This window comes from Trichomycterus rosablanca, chromosome 20 (assembly GCF_030014385.1).
Source record: "Trichomycterus rosablanca isolate fTriRos1 chromosome 20, fTriRos1.hap1, whole genome shotgun sequence".
Taxonomy (NCBI): Eukaryota; Metazoa; Chordata; class Actinopteri; order Siluriformes; family Trichomycteridae; genus Trichomycterus; species Trichomycterus rosablanca.
Window position 1 is genome coordinate 15,312,793 of NC_086007.1, and position 22,985 is coordinate 15,335,777.

Below are 22,985 nucleotides of genomic sequence, written 5' to 3' on the forward strand. Positions count from 1 at the left end.
AATTTATCAAAAATGTTACCAGTTCATTCCAAAAGGAGGTCCGTCCTAGCGTTGCGTGGGCAGAGGACTGGCAGCTTAAAAACTGGACCGTCTGACCTAAAGCCGGACGGCTGGCCACCCTAGTCTTACACTGTCATAGGAACATTATCAAAATGTTTTATTTAGGCTGCTTAACATTTATTATTTTCATTCTTTATAATAATAAATCAGAACCATACAACATGCATAAAGAACATCATGTAACATTTTTTCTCAATAGTGCAAACAACATTTCTACGTAATCCATCTTCACACTGAAGATGCTTGTGATGGGGCCCTGCTTGTGTTACTTTAGTTTTGCCCTAAGCCGGATTCGAACCTAGGGTGCTACTCAAACAGGGGAGTAATGAACAGGTTGTTATGCTGATATTCCTACGCACACGGCGTTACTATGACTAAAAGTAAACACTACTTAAAATAATAACCAAAAACTTTCTAATTCCCACGGTAGCAGCAGTTTCCTTCTGTTTCATACATATCACCCTGTCTCAGTCTAATCTGCAGCATTTCTATCCCATTGATAAAAATACAGAACAAAGCAGTTCAATACGGAACGCGACGTTTAGTTTCCAAATAAGGAACGATTCCTCACTTTCCGTGAGGATGTCCAGACTCAGCTTTATTGTCATTCAAAACCATGTACATGATTAGAACAAAATGTAATTACTTAGGTCTTGGTGTGTGTAAACATAATACAATATAAAATATAAATAGCAAAAAAACTATGTTAAGTAAAAATAAAACTTAAGACTTAAAAAACTAGAAGAAATAACTAAGATAGGAATTTTAAATATTTACATTTACATTCAAGTATTGCACAAGTATTGCACAGGAACTACAGCAGCTTTATGTGGATCTAAAGTGCATGATTCAAAGTATAGCAGCAGAAACAGGCAGCACCAGGTCACAGGTGTTTAAGGTAATTGGTGCATAGACAGTACATGAGGGGTGGAGCAATTTAGCAGTCTGACTGCATCCGGAAAGAAGCTGTTTTTCAGTCTAGTTGTTTTTGCTCGGATGCAGCGCAGCCTCCTACCACTTTATTGTGAAATGTCCAGTCCTGAAATCCTAGTTAAATAAATAAGTTTTAATAATTTAATAATAATAAAAAATGTACACCTCTGAGTGGTTGGCTCACCATCCTTTCAGTTTGAACAGTAGGTAAGATTAATTTTATGTTTTTGTACTAAAGTATCAGAAGTAGACTCTAAATGTGATGAGTAAACATTCATTTATATGGCAATTTGCTAGTTTATTTGGTTCCATCACAATTATATCAATTAACATTTTTATGTTGTGTGCGGTAGATGCTATCCTGACTACCCACTGTCATGCCCTCCTTTTTAAGAACTGATGTCCCCCTTTTTGGGTTTGGAAGTGGTCACCCTATGCCAAAACCACTGTAACCTCAACCAGGATAAGACTCTTAGTATTTCCAGAGGTTTATAACTGTTAAACTAAGTATATTCTACAGTACTTCAAAATACATTAACTAATGTGTCAACTTTAGCACTCAGGCTGAATGTAGATGAAGAGCGATGATGCAGCACAGTGATCGGTGCTCTGTTGTTAATGTCTTACTTTACTCACGTGGAGTCTGGATAAACATGGCGGCGCCCACCGGAGATGTTGAAGTGGCTGCTAAACCAAAGAAAACACCGACAGGTAAACATATATGTTTTTATTTCACGGATTTTAGTGGTTTAGAAGGGAGCATTTAAGATTGTTTATTGTCATTGCTACTGTTTTTATTTTATACGGTTTAGGAAGCAGCATGTGGATGGCAATGCAAGTGACAGTTAGCTTGGATGCTAACTAACGTGACAGCGGGACTGTAAAGTTAATTCTAAATAACACTCCCATTGCTTAATATAACATACTTAAAGCTATTAAAAATATTCTATACTCACTTTTCGGGTTAAAAGCATGTATTGTTTTTATAATTTCTTTTACATCAAAGTGTTCTTGGGCTCCGTCCCAAAAAGCGTACTAGTGTTCTTTGTAGTGTGCTACGCTATGTGGTGCTGATGACAGGTGAAGTACGCACTGCGTAGTACAGTAGTATGCAATATGAAGTATTAGGGCTTACCACCTTATAGTTTGTTTGGCAATAATATTCCACAGTGACTCGTTTAAATTGTTTATGTTGTTGTGTTGTTGTTGTTTTTGTTATTGTTGTTTGTTTTCCCAACCAACCTAAACATTTAGAATGTTTGAAACATTTTGCAATGCTCATCACATTACACCAGAAAAGTTTTACGCCCTGGGTGGCAGAGTAGCACTGTCGCCTCACAGCAAGAAGGTGCTGGGTTCGATCCCCAGGCAGGGCGGTCCGGGTCCTTTTTGTGTGGAGTTTGCATGTTCTCCCCCGTCAGCGTGGGTTTTCTTCCGGGAGCTCCGGTTTCCTCCCACAGTCCAAAAACATGCAGTCAGGTTAATTGGAGACACTGAATTGCCCTGTGTGTGTGTGTGTGTGTGTGTGTGTGTGTGTGTGTGTGTGTGTGTGTGCGTGTGCGTCTGCGTCTGCGTCTGCCCTGCAATGGATTGGCGCCCCGTCCAGGGTCTTCATATCTTCAATCTAAGCCTGAGTTTGAAGAGGGTGCCAGTCCTATGGAAAACTTCCTGCTTGGTTCCAGTGCCTAAGACACACTGAATGACTTCAGACCAGTGGCCCTTACCTCACATCTGGAGCGGATTATACTCAACCACCTTCGACCGATAGTGGACCCAATGCTGCAGTTTGCCTACAAAACTGGCATTGGTGTAGAGGACGCAGTCATTCACCTGTTACACAGATCCCTCTCACACCTCGACACCCCTGGGAACACTGTGAGGGTCATGTTTTTCGACTTCTCCAGTGCTTTCAACACACTACAACCATCACTAATTGGAAAGAAGCTGGAGGTAGCTGGAGTTGACCGTCACCTCACCGCGTGGACGATTGATTGCATCTCCAACAGACCACAGTACGTGAGGCTTCAGGACTGTGTGTCCAACGTAGTGGTTAGCAGTACAGGGGCACCACAAGGGACTGTCCTCTCTCCCTTTCTTTTTTCCGTATACACCTCAGACTTTCAACATAACACACAAGACTGTTTCCTGCAAAAGTTCTTGGACGACACAGCCATTGTTGGATGTTTATCTGATGGGAACGAACCGGAATATAGGAGTATCATCAAGGACTTTGTTACCTGGTGTGAACTGAATGTGCTTCATATTAACACCAGTGAAACTAAAGAATTGGTGATCAACTTCAAGAAAAAAATTCATCACACCACACCTGTGAGCATTCAGGGTTTGGACATTGAGATGGTGAAGAAGTACAAATACCTGGGTGTTCACCTCAATAATAAACTGGACTGGTCTAGCAACTCGGATGCCCTATATAGAAAGGGCCAAAGTCGCCTCCACCTTCTGAGGAGGCTGAGGTTTTTTGGAGTGTGCTGACCACTGCTAAGATCCTTTTATGACACTGTGGTAGCATCAGCCATCTTCTACGGAGTGGTGTGCTGGGGTGGTGCAATATCGGAGACAGACAGAAAAAGACTAAACAAGCTTATCAAGAAAGCGTGCTCTGTCCTGAACTGTCCTCTTGAACCTGTAGAGGAGGTGGGAGAAAGTAGGATGATAGCCAAGCTGTCATCCATCCTGGACATCACCACACATCCACTACATTAGTCTGTAGGAGACCTAACAAGCTCCTTCAGTACCAGACTCCTCCACCCCCTGTGTAAGAAGGAGCGCTACCACAGGTCCTTCATTCCAGCAGCCATCAGAGCTTACAACAGTAATAATATATAATAATTGTCACTCATACCTATTCTTTCATGTTCATGGTGTAATAACAAGTGCAATATGTAATTTACTTACAATAAGTGCAATAACCTAATATATTTTGCATATTTCTAATGTATATACTATGTGTGCAATATTTTTTACTTAGTTGTATTTCTTTCTGTTTTTCCTGTCTTCATACTGCTGTAACAAGTTAATTTCCCTAAGGGGATCAATAAAGTCTTATCTTATCTTATCTTATCTTACTGTGTGCCTTGCACCCATTAAAAAGCTGGGATAGCTCCTCCCCCACTCCCTGCGACCCTAATTGGATAAGCGGTTAAGAGAGTGAGTGAGTGAGTAAACACGCCCTAGCTGGTGTGTAAACATGAAGCAGATATACAAAAAGTTTACCTTAACATTTTTATTTACATTTACATTTTCGACATACGCTTTTATCCAGAGCGACTTACAGAAGTGCTTCCACAGTAAACATTACCTTACTCTAGTTTAGGTAGACAGCAGTCCAAGAATACAGATCTGCTGAAACCCTGTTAAAACCAAAAGTGTATTTATATATACAGTGTATCACAAAAGTGAGTACACCCCTCACATTTCTGCAGATATTTAAGTATATCTTTTCATGGGACAACACTGACAAAATGACACTTTGACACAATGAAAAGTAGTCTGTGTGCAGCTTATATAACAGTGTAAATGTATTCTTCCCTCAAAATAACTCAATATACAGCCATTAATGTCTAAACCACCGGCAACAAAAGTGAGTACACCCCTAAGAGACTACACCCCTAAATGTCCAAATTGAGCACTGCTTGTCATTTTCCCTCCAAAATGTCATGTGACTCGTTAGTGTTACTACGTCTCAGGTGTGCATAGGGAGCAGGTGTGTTCAATTTAGTAGTACAGCTCTCACACTCTCTCATACTGGTCACTGAAAGTTCCAACATGGCACCTCATGGCAAAGAACTCTCTGAGGATCTTAAAAGACGAATTGTTGCGCTACATGAAGATGGCCAAGGCTACAAGTAGATTGCCAACACCCTGAAACTGAGCTGCAGCACAGTGGCCAAGATCATCCAGCGTTTTAAAAGAGCAGGGTCCACTCAGAACAGACCTCGCTTTGGTCGTCCAAAGAAGCTGAGTGCACGTGCTCAGCGTCACATCCAACTGCTGTCTTTGAAAGATAGGCGCAGGAGTGCTGTCAGCATTGCTGCAGAGATTGAAAAGGTGGGGGGTCAGCCTGTCAGTGCTCAGACCATACGCCGCACACTACATCAAATTGGTCTGCATGGCTGTCACCCCAGAAGGAAGCCTCTTCTGAAGTCTCTACACAAGAAAGCCCGCAAACAGTTTGCTGAAGACATGTCAACAAAGGACATGGATTACTGGAACCATGTCCTATGGTCTGATGAGACCAAGATTAATTTGTTTGGTTCAGATGGTCTCAAGCATGTGTGGCGGCAATCAGGTGAGGAGTACAAAGATAAGTGTGTCATGCCTACAGTCAAGCATGGTGGTGGGAATGCCATGGTCTGGGGCTGCATGAGTGCAGCAGGTGTTGGGGAGTTACATTTCATTGAGGGACACATGAACTCCAATATGTACTGTGAAATACTGAAGCAGAGCATGATCCCCTCCCTCCGGAAACTGGGTCGCAGGTCAGTGTTCCAGCATGATAATGACCCCAAACACACCTCTAAGACGACCACTGCTTTATTGACGAGGCTGAGGGTAAAGGTGATGGACTGGCCAAGCATGTCTCCAGACCTAAACCCAATAGAACATCTTTGGGGCATCCTCAAGCGGAAGGTGGAGGAGCGCAAAGTCTCGAATATCCGCCAGCTCCGTGATGTCGTCATGGAGGAGTGGAAAAGCATTCCAGTGGCAACCTGTGAAGCTCTGGTAAACTCCATGCCCAGGAGAGTTAAGGCAGTTCTGGGAAATAATGGTGGCCACACAAAATATTGACACTTCAGGAACTTTCACTAAGGGGTGTACTCACTTTTGTTGCCGGTGGTTTAGACATTAATGGCTGTATATTGAGTTATTTTGAGGGAAGAATAAATTTACACTGTTATATAAGCTGCACACAGACTACTTTTCATTGTGTCAAAGTGTCATTTTGTCAGTGTTGTCCCATGAAAAGATATACTTAAATATCTGCAGAAATGTGAGGGGTGTACTCACTTTTGTGATACACTGTATATATATATATGCAAGAAACAAAGAGCATTAGTAACTGCATGTCAGCTGGCATCAAATGTGAAATAAGTGTATGGTTATTACGAATTACTCTTCTGTTTTCATTAGCATTTAACATTGTTCCAGCTTTTTTTGGAATCAAGGTTTGTGTATTGCTTAAATGTAGCTCTGTGTGTTATAATTAAAGCTTTTTAATAACACACTTCCTGTAAAATTCAAAAATTAAGATTGTATTGTATTAAGATTCAAGTGTCTCCCGAATACTGGTTAATTTGCACTATGAGGTGGTCCTAGCAATCCTACGGCAATTAAGTTAGCAAATTGTAAAGCAGCTAAAACACGACTCAGCTAACTGAGATTGGAAAACTCCCGACCACTTCTGTAAATGCAGAGGGGGGCGTTTCAAAACACAGACGAGTATTTTCAAACATGGAGCCTTTCATCATCACTTAATGTTCTAGGTTTACATTCAACCATTAAGGTATTGCAGCTTCAATTTATTTCATAATTTAATTCATGAGTGTAATTTAATGACTGCTGTGAAATGTGCCACTTTTCTTTAAAAATCTGTAAAATATGTGATTTTTGAAAAACAAGGTTTGTGAAATTAAGCACATTTTCTCGTGAATTTAGTAGAGCCCTATTTATAATCTTTGGTCCGTCTGTGCAAATAAATCGGCAGCACAGTTATTAAGCAGTTTTTTATTTGAGAATTACAGAAATAAATGTGATAAGAGCAAAAATATATCAATTGTGATACAAAGAATAGTGATTTAAACTGCTAAATTTTACATGGTTGTCTGAATGCACGTATGTTGTAACTGTAGCTAAACTATTTTAACATTAATTAATTATTAACATTTATTTTTCAGTCAGAGCACCGAGGAGAATTGCTAATCAGATTCCTGATGAGATTCTTAAAGACCCTGAGCTTCAAGAGGCGATTGGTGTCCTTCCTACCAACTACAACTTTGAGATCCACAAAACAGTATGGCGGGTGAGGCAGGCAAAGGCTAAAAGAGGTAAGTCACTAAACATGTGATCACAGATTTAAAAAGGAACTCTACCATGGTGTAAAATATTATATTTGACAACACTAACTTCCTGCCGTGAACAGGGCTGACTCGATACCACTTTTTTATGTCCGATACCGATATTGCAAATTGAGTATCTGCTGATACCATTACAAATCCGATACTGTCATTTACATAATAATACATGTCTTAATGCACCATGGTTAAACTAGATATCTAAATAACAATGCTCAGACTGTAAAACAAATATTCTAAAGGAATAAATACAGAACCTACAACATCACACTTATACAAAACTGCTGTTTTTATTTTCACTTTTACACACAGAACATTTAGCAGCATTTTTGGCTTGTTTAACACAAGTGTGTACAATTGGAAGATGTGGATGTCAATCAAACGCGATAGACCAATCAGAATTGACGCAGAGTTGAGATTTTCTGTTTAAGTTCTGTCACGTTTTTAAATTATTAAACCCTGCTAGATTTTGAAGAGGACATCTGTGGCTAAACGGGAAACAGTGTAGTTTGTTTTATTTCATAACACTAATGGATTAATCGTTGAGGATGTGAGATATCTCCAAGAGATAAGATAGGTTAAGTTAAGTTATCTCAGGTGAGCGATTTATCATTTATAAAGTGATTTTTATTGTGTTTAAACAGTGTTTTTAGATGTGGCAGTAGTAGATGATTTTTTAAAATGATAAATGTTTAAGTAGATCAGTGTGTTTTAATTTCTAAATGGCTGTTGCAGATGAGTTGTAGATCGGTGGCACATGGTAATGATGTCGTTAAGTTAAGGCAGTTGCAGAGTGAATGGCAATAAACAGCACTCTGTTGGAACGTATATTCGCTTTACACACAAACAAAGGACTTATTTACATTAAGTGTTATTTACATTAAGCAACAGTATCGGATCGATTACACGCTTTTTTTTCCTTCCGATATCCGATCCAGCGATTTGGGCCAATTTCGGACCGATACCAATACAAAGTATCGGATCACTGCTAGCCCTAGCCGTGAATATAACCACTGTGTAAGCATGGCGTAAAACATTTAAATACATACATACATTTTGTATGTTGTAATTTGTATATTTGTAAATTTGTATATTTTTATATTTGTATATTCTTTTTTTAAAATTTTTTTTATAAAATGTATCTACCAGAAACAACAATAATTCTCATATTTCTCTATTATTTCCTTCTTTATTTCAGTAGTGTTGTATTTTGTAGGTGTAATTGCATGGAAGAAAGAATACTTTACTTAGCGATTTCCTTCTTCTCTCTCACTAACGGTCCCCTCTGCCTGATACACAGTGACATCTATTGGCAGGAGTAATTATACAACAACAAATAGTAATAGATTTGTTCATTTTTACATGACTACTTTTTCTCTGCACATCCTTTGGGGCCATTTTATTATAGAATTTTACAAAATATAAAGAAAACACCGGAAAAACACTGTCCGCTGTCCGAATGTTTGCTCACTGCATATACAGTGTATCACAAAAGTGAGTACACCCCTCACATTTCTGCAGATATTTAAATATATCTTTTCATGGGACAACACTGACAAAATGACACTTTGACACAATGAAAAGTAGTCTGTGTGCAGCTTATATAACAGTGTAAATGTATTCTTCCCTCAAAATAACTCAATATACAGCCATTAATGTCTAAACCACCGGCAACAAAAGTGAGTACACCCCTTAGTGAAAGTTCCTGAAGTGTCAATATTTTGTGTGGCCACCATTATTTCCCAGAACTGCCTTAACTCTCCTGGGCATGGAGTTTACCAGAGCTTCACAGGTTGCCACTGGAATGCTTTTCCACTCCTCCATGACGACATCACGGAGCTGGCGGATATTCGAGACTTTGCGCTCCTCCACCTTCCGCTTGAGGATGCCCCAAAGATGTTCTATTGGGTTTAGGTCTGGAGACATGCTTGGCCAGTCCATCACCTTTACCCTCAGCCTCTTCAATAAAGCAGTGGTCGTCTTAGAGGTGTGTTTGGGGTCATTATCATGCTGGAACACTGCCCTGCGACCCAGTTTCCGGAGGGAGGGGATCATGCTCTGCTTCAGTATTTCACAGTACATATTGGAGTTCATGTGTCCCTCAATGAAATGTAACTCCCCAACACCTGCTGCACTCATGCAGCCCCAGACCATGGCATTCCCACCACCATGCTTGACTGTAGGCATGACACACTTATCTTTGTACTCCTCACCTGATTGCCGCCACACATGCTTGAGACCATCTGAACCAAACAAATTAATCTTGGTCTCATCAGACCATAGGACATGGTTCCAGTAATCCATGTCCTTTGTTGACATGTCTTCAGCAAACTGTTTGCGGGCTTTCTTGTGTAGAGACTTCAGAAGAGGCTTCCTTCTGGGGTGACAGCCATGCAGACCAATTTGATGTAGTGTGCGGCGTATGGTCTGAGCACTGACAGGCTGACCCCCCACCTTTTCAATCTCTGCAGCAATGCTGACAGCACTCCTGCGCCTATCTTTCAAAGACAGCAGTTGGATGTGACGCTGAGCACGTGCACTCAGCTTCTTTGGACGACCAACGCGAGGTCTGTTCTGAGTGGACCCTGCTCTTTTAAAATGCTGGATGATCTTGGCCACTGTGCTGCAGCTCAGTTTCAGGGTGTTGGCAATCTTCTTGTAGCCTTGGCCATCTTCATGGAGCGCAACAATTCGTCATTTAAGATCCTCAGAGAGTTCTTTGCCATGAGGTGCCATGTTGGAACTTTCAGTGACCAGTATGAGAGAGTGTGAGAGCTGTACTACTAAATTGAACACACCTGCTCCCTATGCACACCTGAGACCTAGTAACACTAACGAGTCACATGACATTTTGGAGGGAAAATGACAAGCAGTGCTCAATTTGGACATTTAGGGGTGTAGTCTCTTAGGGGTGTACTCACTTTTGTTGCCGGTGGTTTAGACATTTTGAGGGAAGAATAAATTTACACTGTTATATAAGCTGCACACAGACTACTTTTCATTGTGTCAAAGGTTCATTTTGTCAGTGTTGTCCCATGAAAAGATATACTTAAATATCTGCAGAAATGTGAGGAGTGTACTCACTTTTGTGATACACTGTATATGTATGTATGTATGTATGTATGTATGTATATATGTATGTATGTATGTATATATGTATGTAATGTATGTAATGTATGTAATGTATGTAATGTATGTATGTATGTATGTATGTATGTATGTATGTATGTATGTATGTACAGTGTATCACAAAAGTGAGTACACCCCTCACATTTCTGCAAATATTTCATTATATCTTTTCATGGGACAACACTATAGACATGAAACTTGGATATAACTTAGAGTAGTCAGTGTACAGCTTGTATAGCAGTGTAGATTTACTGTCTTCTGAAAATAACTCAACACACAGCCATTAATGTCTAAATAGCTGGCAACATAAGTGAGTACACCCCACAGTGAACATGTCCAAATTGTGCCCAAAGTGTCAATATTTTGTGTGACCACCATTATTATCCAGCACTGCCTTAACCCTCCTGGGCATGGAATTCACCAGAGCTGCACAGGTTGCTACTGGAATCCTCTTCCACTCCTCCATGATGACATCACGGAGCTGGTGGATGTTAGACACCTTGAACTCCTCCACCTTCCACTTGAGGATGTGCCACAGGTGCTCAATTGGGTGTAGTCCATCACCTTTACCTTCAGCTTCCTCAGCAAGGCAGTTGTCATCTTGGAGGTTGTGTTTGGGGTCGTTATCCTGTTGGAAAACTGCCATGAGGCCCAGTTTTCGAAGGGAGTGAATCATGCTCTGTTTCAGAATGTCACAGTACATGTTGGAATTCATGTTTCCCTCAATGAACTGCAGCTCCCCAGTGCCAGCAACACTCATGCAGCCCAAGACCATGATGCTACCACCACCATGCTTGACTGTAGGCAAGATACAGTTGTCTTGGTACTTCTCACCAGGGCGCCGCCACACATGCTGGACACCATCTGAGCCAAACAAGTTTATCTTGGTCTCGTCAGACCACAGGGCATTCCAGTAATCCATGTTCTTGGACTGCTTGTCTTCAGCAAACTGTTTGCTGGCTTTCTTGTGCGTCAGCTTCCTTCTGGGATGACGACCATGCAGACCGAGTTGATGCAGTGTGCGGCGTATGGTCTGAGCACTGACAGGCTGACCTCCCACGTCTTCAACCTCTGCAGCAATGCTGGCAGCACTCATGTGTCTATTTTTTAAAGCCAACCTCTGGATATGACGCCGAACACGTGGACTCAACTTCTTTGGTCGACCCTGGCGAAGCCTGTTCCGAGTGGAACCTGTCCTGGAAAACCGCTGTATGACCTTGGCCACCATGCTGTAGCTCAGTTTCAGGGTGTTAGCAATCTTCTTATAGCCCAGGCCATCTTTGTGGAGAGCAACAATTCTATTTCTCACATCCTCAGAGAGTTCTTTGCCATGAGGAGCCATGTTGAATAACCAGTGGCCAGTATGAGAGAATTGTACCCAAAACACCAAATTTAACAGCCCTGCTCCCCATTTACACCTGGGACCTTGACACATGACACCAGGGAGGGACAACGACACATTTGGGCACAATTTGGACATGTTCACTGTGGGGTGTACTCACTTATGTTGCCAGCTATTTAGACATTAATGGCTGTGTGTTGAGTTATTTTCAGAAGACAGTAAATCTACACTGCTATACAAGCTGTACACTGACTACTCTAAGTTATATCCAAGTTTCATGTCTATAGTGTTGTCCCATGAAAAGATATAATGAAATATTTGCAGAAATGTGAGGGGTGTACTCACTTTTGTGATACACTGTATGTATGTATGTAGTGGGGCCAAAAAGTATTTAGTCAGCCACTGATGTGCAAGTTCTCCTACTTAGAAAGATGAGAGAGGTCTGTAATTTTCATCGTAGGTACACTTCAACTATAAGACACAGAATGAGAAAAAAAAATCCAGGAGATCACATTGTAGGATTTTTAAAGAATTTATTTGTAAATTATGGTGGAAAATAAGTATTTGGTCACCCACAAACAAGCAAGATTTCTGGCTCTCACAGACCTGTAACTTCTTCTTTAAGAAGCTCTTCTGTCCTCCACTCGTTACCTGTATTAATGGCACCTGTTTGACCTCGTCATTTGTATAAAAGACACCTGTCCACAGCCTCAAACAGTCAGACTCCAAACTCAACCATGGCTAAGACCAAAGAGCTGTCGAAGGACACCAGGAAGAAAATTGTAGACCTGCACCAGGCTGGGAAGAGTGAATCTACAATAGGCAAGCAGGTTGGTGTGAATAAATCAACTGTGGGAGCAATTGTAAGAAAATGGAAGACATACAAGACCATTGATAATCTCCCTCGATCTGGGGCCCCACGCAAGATCTCATCCCGTGGGGTCAAAATGATCATGAGAACGGTGAGCAAAAATCCCAGAACTACACGGAGGGACCTGATGAATGACCTGCAGAGAGCTGGGACCAAAGTAACAAAGGCTACCATCAGTAACACACTACCCCGAGAGGGACTCAAATCCTGCAGTGCCAGGCGTGTCCCCCTGCTTAAGCCAGTACATGTCCAGGCCCATCTGAAGTTTGCCAGAGAGCATATGGATGATCCAGAAGAGGATTGGGAGAATATCATGTGGTCAGATGAAACCAAAATGGAACTTTTTGGTGAAAACTCAACTCGTCGTGTTTGGAGGAAGAAGAATTCTGAGTAAACACCATACCTACTGTGAAGCATGGGAGTGGAAACATCATGCTTTGGGGCTGTTTTTCTACAAAGGGGACAGGACGACTGATCCGTGTTAAGGGAAGAATGAACGGGACCATGTATCGTGAGATTTTAAGCCAAAACCTCCTTCCATCAGTGAGAGCATTGAAGATGGAACGTGGCTGGGTCTTCCAGCATGACAATGATCCCAAACACACCGCTCGGGCAATGAAGGAGTGCCTCCGTAAAAAGCATTTCAAGGTCCTGGAGTGGCCTAGCCAGTCTCCAGACCTCAACCCCATAGAAAATTTGTGGAGGGAGTTGAAAGTCCGTGTTGCCCAGCGACAGCCCCAAAACATCACTGCTCTAGAGGAGATCTGCATGGAGGAATGGGCCAAAATACCAGCTACAGTGTGTGCAAACCTGGTGAAGACTTACAGGAAACGTTTCACCTCTGTCATTGCCAACAAAGGTTATGTTACAAAGTATTGAGTTGAACTTTTGTTATTGACCAAATACTTATTTTCCACCATAATTTACAAATAAATTCTTTAAAAATCCTACAATGTGATTTCCTGGATTTTTTTTTCTCATTTTGTCTCTCATAGTTGAAGTGTACCTATGATGAAAATTACAGACCTCTCTCATCTTTCTAAGTAGGAGAACTTGCACAATCAGTTGCTGACTAAATACTTTTTGGCCCCACTGTATACAACACAACAAACAGTGATTTTTTTTCATTTTCTCACCACTACGCTTTCTCTGCACATTCATTGGGGACATTTTAATATTGAATTTACAAAATATAAAGACAACACCAGAAAAACACCGTCCACTGTCCGAATGTTCGCTCACTGTGTATATATATAGAGAGAGATGGTTGGAGTCAACTTGTTCGTGACGTCATGTGTTTCGCGAATTTCTGTTCGTAAACAGAAATTTGTTCGTACATTAAAATGAAAAAGATCGTTCGTAACTCGAAATGTTTTTATGGTAAACTGTTCGTAACTCAAGGGTCTACTGTACCAACACTGGTATCGATAATATCGATATTTGGATCGATCCGCCCACCACTATCAATCACAGCCAACTGTATATGTGGATACTCGGCCAGGTCGGTGGCTCTGCTAAGATTCAAACACATGATTTTGAACCACTGCACCACCCGGGCACCCAAGTGGCCCTTCTCTCGGACGTAAAAAAAGAGAGTAGACAGTAAAAAATACAGTAGAACTGTGCTTAAATAATTGGATATTGAAGAATGCTGACTTATTTCCGTTAAAAAAAATCACAATCGGTAGAAAAACAAACAGCATTGCACAAACCTAGTTACACTGAGAGCTTGGATTGAATGCATTGCTGAACCGGCACTTTCTAAGCTCGGCTTGATGTAAGTAACAGCAAATAAGTGTTTGATGAGTTGACAGTGTTAGCAGATGACTCGTTTTTAAGATCTCTTCAGGGATCTCGCTCACGCTTCACAATCCGATTTGTAGCTTTTTTGCTTGATTCTGCTGTTTTTCAGACATCTACGGTCTAGCAGAATTGATTGAAGAAAAGGTTTAAGACCAAAGTAACTCTCTGACTAATGACTAATGTCAGGCAGCCTCAAAATGTGTGTTTGCTGATTTTAATTTCACAATTCAGTAACGCGAGACACATTTTCATCTTGACCGGGGCGTATTTGCAGAGATGAGAACTATGCACAGCTGAGCAGTGCACGGATTTTATATACCATCCACTGCCGTTAAACCGACACCTCTTGCTCAGGATTGAGACGTTTCAATGAACTTAAGGCTACATTTCATCCAATGAGTGTTTTAATTGTTATTAACTTTTCCAAAGCTATTAATGCAATGGTCTTTTTAATTAATTTGCACCAGTGAAAGAGGAGAAGGATAAAAGGGCAAGACTAACTTATATATACACACACCGATGAAGCATAACATGACCACCTCCTTGTTTCACTGTTCATTTTATCAGCTCCACTTACTATATAGAAGCACTTTGTAGTTCTACAATTACTAACTGTAGTCCATCTGTTTCTCTACATGCTTTGTTAGCCTGCTTTCACCCTGTTCTTCAATGGTCAGGACCACCACAGAGTAGGTATTATTTGGGTGGTGGATCATTCTCAGCACTGCAGTGACACTGACATGGTGGTGGTGTGTTAGTGTGTGTTGTGCTGGTATGAGTGGATAAGACACAGCAGCGTTGCTGGAGTTTTTAAACACCTCACTGTCACTGCTGGACTGAGAACAGTCCACCAACCAAAATATATCCAGCCAACAGCACCCCAAGGGCAGCGTCTTGTGACAACTGATGAAGGTCTAGAAGATGACCAACTCAAACAGCAGCAATAGATGAGCGATCGTCTCTGATTTTACATCTACAAGGTGGACCAACTAGGTAAGAGTGTCTAATAGAGTGGACAGTGAGTGGTCACGGTATTTAAAAACTACAGCAGCGCTGCTGTGTCTGATCCACTCATACCAGCACAACACACACTAACACACTAACACCATGTCAGTGTCACTGCAGTGCTGAGAATCATCCACCACCTAAATAATACCTGCTCTGTGGTGATCCTGGGGGGTCCTGACCATTGAAGAACAGGATGAAATCAGGCTAAAAAGGTATGTAGAGAAACAGATGGACTACAGTCAGTAATTGTAGAACTACAAAGTGCTTCTATATGGTAAGTGGAGCTGATAAAATGGACAGTGAGTGTAGAAACAAGGAGGTGGTCATAATGTTATGCCTGATCGGTGTATACAGTGGTACCTTGTAACTCAACGTCCCCTAAACTCAAAATCTTTGAAACTCAACGCTCTTCGTCGAGAAATTTGTACCCTTAAACTCAACGTGTTCAGTTTGTTTGTTTTAAATGTTTTTTTTTTTCATTTCAAATTAACAATGAACAGCTGCGGGCCGCTCAGGTGGCGCAGCAGTAAAAACAAACGCTGGAACCAGAGCTGGGATCTCGAATACATCATATCGAGTTTCAGCTCTGCCTGCTGTCTGGGCTGAGCAACCACATGAACAACGATTGGCCTGTTGTTCAGATAGGGGTGATTAAAGCCTGATAGGGACTCTCTAATGCAATTGCGACCTCTGCTGGCTGATTGATGACGCCTGCACAGAGATGGAAAAAGAGTGCTGTCAGGTTGTGTCTCTCCGTACACAGTGCTGATCCGCATTGCACTCGTCAAAGTGTAGGTGACAAAATGCATATGGCTGCTGCTCATGTGTCGGAGGAGGCGTGGGTTAGCTTCGTTCTCCTCAATCAGAGCGTGGATCGGCATTGGTGCATGGTGCACATGATGCAATTGGGCAATTGGACGCACTAAAGGGGAGAAAAAAGTGATAAAATGGCTAAAAAAAAAAATAATAAAAAAAAAAAATTTATGAACAGTCGCTTTGTTCAGTGCTTGGCTTGAGCTGTGCGGTAATACGTCATCAAAGTGTGCATATGAGACGAATCTGCATTTGTGTGGAATAACTATCAGACTCTGAAAGCTCCATATGTATCTGTGTTTAGCTGGATTTTACTTCTGTTTCACTTTTAAACTTGTGTTACAGCTCAGAATCAGCTTTTTATTTCAGTGTTTTTATATAATATTTGTGTTATTTTCAGTGTATAAGTGTTAAAACAACCCCATTATTTTACATTAGACTAAAATACAGTATATGCAAGTCTCGGGACCATGGAACGCATTAACAGGTTTTCCATACATCCTTATGGGAAAAAAAATACCTTGAAACTCCTTTTAAACTCAACGCCACTCCCAGAACTAATTGACGTTGAGTTTCAAGGTACCGCTGTACAGTCACCGCAAGTAAATAGGACTATTTTTACCAGAATACTTGAATGTAGTGGCATCAAATAAATCTGTATCAGCTGAAACACACACACAAAATGAACTTGCTCTCTATTTGACTCCTTTATCCATTTTACCACCTCTTGCTGTGTTTACAGTTGATAAAAATACACAACCCCGATAAGTGCATTACCCCAGCGTGGTGCATTGTTCTGGCTACTGGTGCGTCATGTGTCACTTGTTTTGGTTTGATTGTAAATTTGTGATTATACTAACTGCTAAGCACACCAGGACTAAAATGTAACAATGTATCATTTTCTTGTTTTGTTTGGTTGAGCTGAACAAACTATAAGTATTAACACACCCTTAATGGGGCAGAAATGGCCCAAAACAAACAAAAAAAAACATTCAAGATCTCAGCTGAAATGAAAGCAATGTTTGAGTCATTACATGAAAATGGACCTTTAGGAATTCTTACAATATATTTCAGCAACAATCAGCTTTGGTCAGCCTGCCGGCTCTCTACCCAACATATTGTTCTCTCATAAGTGGCTTCTGAGATTCACCAGGGTGTGATTTACAGGCCTAGGCTGGTGTCATTTTTTTTTAAAAAGGTATCCTGGTTATCGGCCGGCCTGGCGTCTACTCAGACGTGATTGCCTATGTCTGAGGGTGGCATGTCCGAAGCCCTGTGAAGAATTGGAGCCTTGCACTCTGTGTTTTTTGGTAGAACTGGACTCTTCGCGACCCTCCTGAGCAAGATGAGGGGCCATTCCACCAAATGGGTGACATTTGCGTATAGTACCTGTTAGGTTTTTTCTCAAAGTCCTATCCCATGAGCTAATAAAGACTTAACCAGGAGAGAAATCATTGGTTGAATCTCGTACGAGGAGAGCACCCAGGCCTATATGTATATGCCTGGTATGAGAGGGAAAAAGGTGCAAAAACAAAAATTATAAACAGTAAAGTTACTTACTTATTTCCTCAGCATTGTTACAATTTATTTAACAGATAAAGTGATGCACCAGTGATGTGCATAATTTAACAAAAAAAAAAAAAAAACTAATTTTATTTATGCATTTTCTCCCAGTTTAGAGTAGTCAATTTGTCTTCTGCTGCTGGGGGATCCCTGATTGCAGTTGAGGTGGGTATATTGCTGCTTACGCCTCCTCCGACCTGCGCACAGTCTTTAGCAGAACCCTTCCTCACCCATGCATTCTGCACAGGCACCTCTCAATCTTCTAATCAGGGTCCTTACTAGAGTTGGGCGGTATGACGGTATTGCGGTATACCGCGGTGTTTTAAAATGTTGACGGTATTTAAAAAATGTGAATCGCCAAATTTCTGCTTCAGGTCTACCTTGAAAACTGAGACTTTAAGACATTCGCACATCCACAGTAAGGGAGGGGTGGGAGTGGTAGGCGGTTGGAGCTCACTGATTGGTTGTGGGGGTACAGGGAGACAAGCTGTGAGGTAAGCGGTCCGTGTGTTGAAAAACAAGAAAACGGGTCGTTATTCATTTTAAGATTAAAAATCAAAAACAAACAAGCAGAAATTGAAAAACGGGTCGTATTTTGATTTTCCGAAATCAACATTTTCTATCAGTTCAAATAAACACAAGCACGTGCATGCGTGTAACAGTGTAAATCAAGCAAGTGTTGAGAAGACGGAGCAAAAAGTAATAATAACGTTACGACGCGTCCCCTGTTCTGACTTTTGTGTCTGCCGTAGTTTTTCCTGCCCTTGTAAATCACACAAGAACTATTTTTCCTAAAAAACATTCTAAGAAAAACAATGTTGTTTTTTAACGTCTCACCTGTCGTGTAATGTGAATTACAGATATATTGTCTGGCCCTTTAAGAATGTTAAGTGTACTATGCTAGGGCATAGTGAGCAAGTGTGTAGGGAAGATATCAGAAATGATCGACTCCGGCTGTGGTTATGTTGTTTTGCACTGAGCTTGTGTGACATTAAAAGTAGCGTTCTCATTGAACCCCCACTCAAATGTTTGGAATTATTTGACATTATTTTACATCACCGTCATCACAACATTAACATTTACATTCATATTTTTTTACCGTATAGAACTCAATTCTGTAATACAGGCATAACTAATCATACACGTCACTGTGTAACTATTACACAGAAAATACCGTGGTATACGGTATTACCACGGAGGGGGGGGACTTTACAGTGTACAAACTTTACACTGGTTAGTTTTTAGTTAAAGCTGTTTCTTAAAAGTGCATGAAGCAGAACGCTGATGAAAATGCATTAAATGTTGTAATAAATCAAGGTTTATGTATGTGACAAATAAACCTTGATTTATTACAACATTTAATGCATTTTTACCGCGGTATTTTCTGAAGACGGTATGACGGTATGAAAATCGTCAATACCGCCCAACCCTAGTCCTTACACAGCATATGAATACCCCACCCACATAGTCCGGTCATCCCGCCCTGGCAGAACCGTGTCTGCTGCAGATACTGCCCATTATGCCCGCTAGATGGCGTCCAGCCGACCGGTGGCAACGCCGAGTTTTGAATCGAGGAGTACAGAATCTCTGTGCTGGTGTGCTAGCGGAATAAGCCCACAAGCTTAAATTCTGACTATGCTGTAGGCATAGACAATTGTGAGATTTTGGGTAGTTAGCACCTCAAAGCACATCAGTCTGTCGAATCAGTAAGAACTTAGAACATTTAGGAAATAAAGTGAGAGATTTTTGATGTTCTTCTTTTGTGCTTTATAGTGAAATAATGGGAGTTTTGATTTGTTCATAATGCTGATTTTGACTTTTCTATGCATACCCATAGTTATTCTTTCACTTTTACAATATATAAGTCCTCACAGCAAGAAGGTCCTGGGTTCGATCCCCAGGTGGGGCAGTCCGGGTCCTTTTTGTGTGAAGTTTGCATGTTCTCCCCGTGTCTGCTTGGGTCTACTCTGGGTGCTCCGGTTTCCTCCCACAGTCCAAAGACCAGTGATGTATAGTAACGAAGTAATAATACTTCGTTACAGTACTTAAGTAGTTTTTTGGAGTATCTGTACTTTACTGGAGTATAAAAAATATAGTTAACTTTTACTTTACTACATTTCCTAAAGAAATTGTGTACTTTTACTCCGATACATTTGCCGTATGTAAATTCGTTACTCGTTACTACAAAATAAAATGACAAGAATTTTTTAGCTAAACGATGTGAGATGTGTGACAGACTGCAGCAGGTTTGGCGAATCTGCGCTTGTAAATTAGATCGGTGGTTAAACACATTATTGCGCATGTGTAAACAAACAGAGTGAAGCACGTCGTGCACCCAAAGATTCTGAACCATTGGCATTTCAGAATCTCCCCGTCCAACACACTGATGTAAGTTAAGAATGATTAACAAAGTAAATCCAGAGCATGAGTGTTTATTATTATTATTATTAGCATTAACATTGTTCAGATATCTAGCTACCATTTTCAATTACATTTGAACCACAAATAAAACGTTTCACTAAATTAGTTCGAAATTACCTCAGTGCAGACATGAAGACTTGTCCATTATTTATAAAAACTCACCTACAGACAAATATTTCCTCAGATAACTGTTGTATTACACCGACAGAGGAGAGATTCATGGTGTTGAGGAAAATGCACATCTTTAACCCTTTAATGGTCTCAACAAGAACTCAACTTATTATGGATGATTTTTCAGCTGATGACTTCTAGTTGACACATAAGTTAGAAATTGTGTTTTCTTAAAGTAAGAATACCAATATTTTTTTAGTTTAATACATCAATCAGGTAGTAGATACGACCCAAACAAGATTATTTAAATACAGTTTATTTTACCCATATATTTGGATTTAAACTAATGGTTGAGCAGATCATTTAAGTGCTAAAATGTTGTTAAAATTTTGCTTCAAATTAATTCTGCCAAAATTCTGTTGTTTTTGGTTATTGGGATATATATAGTATCTATGACTTGAATGTACAACCTAAATAAAAAATGTGACAGTATAAAAAATGTAAATAAAATAGATGCAGTGTTTTTTACATTTACATCGACTCTTTTTTCATCTTATATGGACCCAAAATATTTCGTGTTTTGTCTGGTCAACTTCATTACAATTCTTAACATACATAAACATGCATTTTAAGCCTACAATGCATTCTTAAAAAGTTGGAACAGGACCATTTAGGGCTAGTAATAAGGTTAAAAAAACAACAACTAAATAATGATGTGATTTCAAATAGGTGATGTGAACAGCTGATTATAATCATGAATTGGCACAAATCATGTTCAGATGGAAGGAAGAAAAAGGTTGTTAAGGTGGTTTACAGGCTTAAAAGAACAATCTTCATATTTTTCAAAATGACCGCTTCAGTTTATACTAACAGCATTTACTTTTACTTCTACTTTTAATACTTAAGTACATTTAATATCAAATTACTTTTGATAATTAAGTACGTTAAACATCAGATACTTTTAGACTTTTACTCGAGTAATATTCAAGTACTTTATACATCACTGCCAAAGACATGCAAGTGAGGTAAATTGGAGATACTAAATTGTCCATGACTGTGTTCAATATATCCTTGTGTAAACTGATGAATCTTGTGTAATGAGTAACTACCGTTCCTGTCATGAATGTAACCAAAGTGTAAAACATGACGTTACAATCCTAATAAACAAACAAACAAACAATATATAATGGGGGCAAAAAAGTGTGAAAGTATGAACATTTTCATTTTACTTGACTTCATAACAAGGTATTTTTATTTATTTATTATGAATCATATAATCAGCATTACAATTAGAGTAAAATTTTACCCTTGAAATGAAATTCAGAATGTTTAATATTTAGCTCTACTGAAACGCAAGTAAGTGCATTTGTGAAATTGCCCATGTCAATTTCTTTGTATTAAGTTAATACAGTTATTACATTTGCAGCCATTATTCAAGTATAAACCCCATTTCCAGAAAAGTTGGGACTTTTGGGGCAGTAAAAATGCAGTCAAAAGTAAAAAACTATCATTTGTAACACTACTTTTATTAAACTTTTATTAAACTGGTAAGTACAAAGAAAAAAAAAATCTGTGTTTTTACTGACGAACTTTTTAAATCAATTGACCCATGTGGTACACAAATCGGTACATGCCAAAAATTCATGCAACTCCTTTTTTTTTTTTGCTGTAGGCCTCTTGACAGCTTTTCAGAACAGTTTTCTTCTTGTCATTTTATCAATTTTGGTGGGACGTCAAATGTGATGTCACAGTTGTGCCATATTTTATCTACCTGTTGATGATCGTCTTCACTGTGTTCTGGGGTGGGCGGATCGATCCAACGGATTGATATCAAAATTTGCGGTATAGCACACCACTACTGTGTTCCATGGTATTTGTAACGCCTTGGAATTTTTTGTACCCTTTTTCTGACGGATACCTTTCAACAATGAGATTCTTTTGATACTTGCTGCTAAAAGATGCTGAAAGTCAATGTGAGGGGAAACCTACTAGAAGCAAGAGCTGAACTTTTTGTGGGAGTCACTTTAATTGATGGCAGGTTTCTGGTTCATTCTGGGTTTGCACAATCACGCAACCACATTTATTGTAGTTTTTTTAAATAAAGAAATGTGTTTGCTATTCATATCTTAGGTATTTACCATCTATCTTAAAGGTTATAATGCATTTTGTGGCAGTTCTGAAAAGACTGAAATTTCATACTGCCCAGAATTATACTCATTTTACGTCTTTCTGGCAACCCACACACAGATGTACTGCTGGAATCCATCACACCAGTGGATTGTACTGATCTCTGCATGTGGAGTCCATTTGACAGTGTGATGGGCAGTAACATTTTGTTCTCTGGTCCATGTGGCGTGCTTCTAGTTCTAACAGCGCTGAGCAGGTTGGTGTAGCTGCATGTGTGTTCACACCTCAACAGTTCAGATCCTTTGTTCTTTATCTTGTCAGCTCAGTCCGCTGGCACGTTGGCATTTCTTACCGTTCTTATGGCATTTCTCAGTTCATCGCTTACAGCTGTGTACTTGCTTAGTCTATAAGCAGGGTCTGGCCTTCTCATCACCTCTGAGCTTCTGGATGGATGGAAGGATAGAATGATTTGTGAGCTCTGAGCTAAGTAACCTTTTACTGGTAATAAACTTGCCCTTTTACAGCTAATGACCTGTCTTCATGTGTCCAGACTGAAGGAGGTCTGTCCTTTACCCTTTTCTCTGTGAGCTGCACACTAAACACTCTTTTTGTATTCCCCAGTGCCTTGTTACACTATTAGATGTAAATATTTGCTTTTACTATTTAGTAAGTAGTATAAGATACACTCACTGTCCATTGTATCAGCTTCACT

At 40.1% G+C, this 22,985-nt stretch overlaps 1 protein-coding gene across 1 annotated transcript in view; it reads left to right on the forward strand.

Annotated features, from left to right (window-relative positions):
* The first annotated feature begins 1,642 nt into the window (after positions 1–1,642).
* dph1 (diphthamide biosynthesis 1) overlaps positions 1,643–22,985 on the forward strand; it is a 252,126-nt gene continuing 230,783 nt past the window's right edge. The window contains exons 1-2 of the mRNA XM_063016706.1: positions 1,643–1,704; positions 6,909–7,058. Of these exons, the coding sequence (XP_062872776.1) occupies positions 1,647–1,704; positions 6,909–7,058 (208 nt within the window). The 5' untranslated portion in view covers positions 1,643–1,646. The remainder of the gene's footprint in view (positions 1,705–6,908; positions 7,059–22,985) is intronic.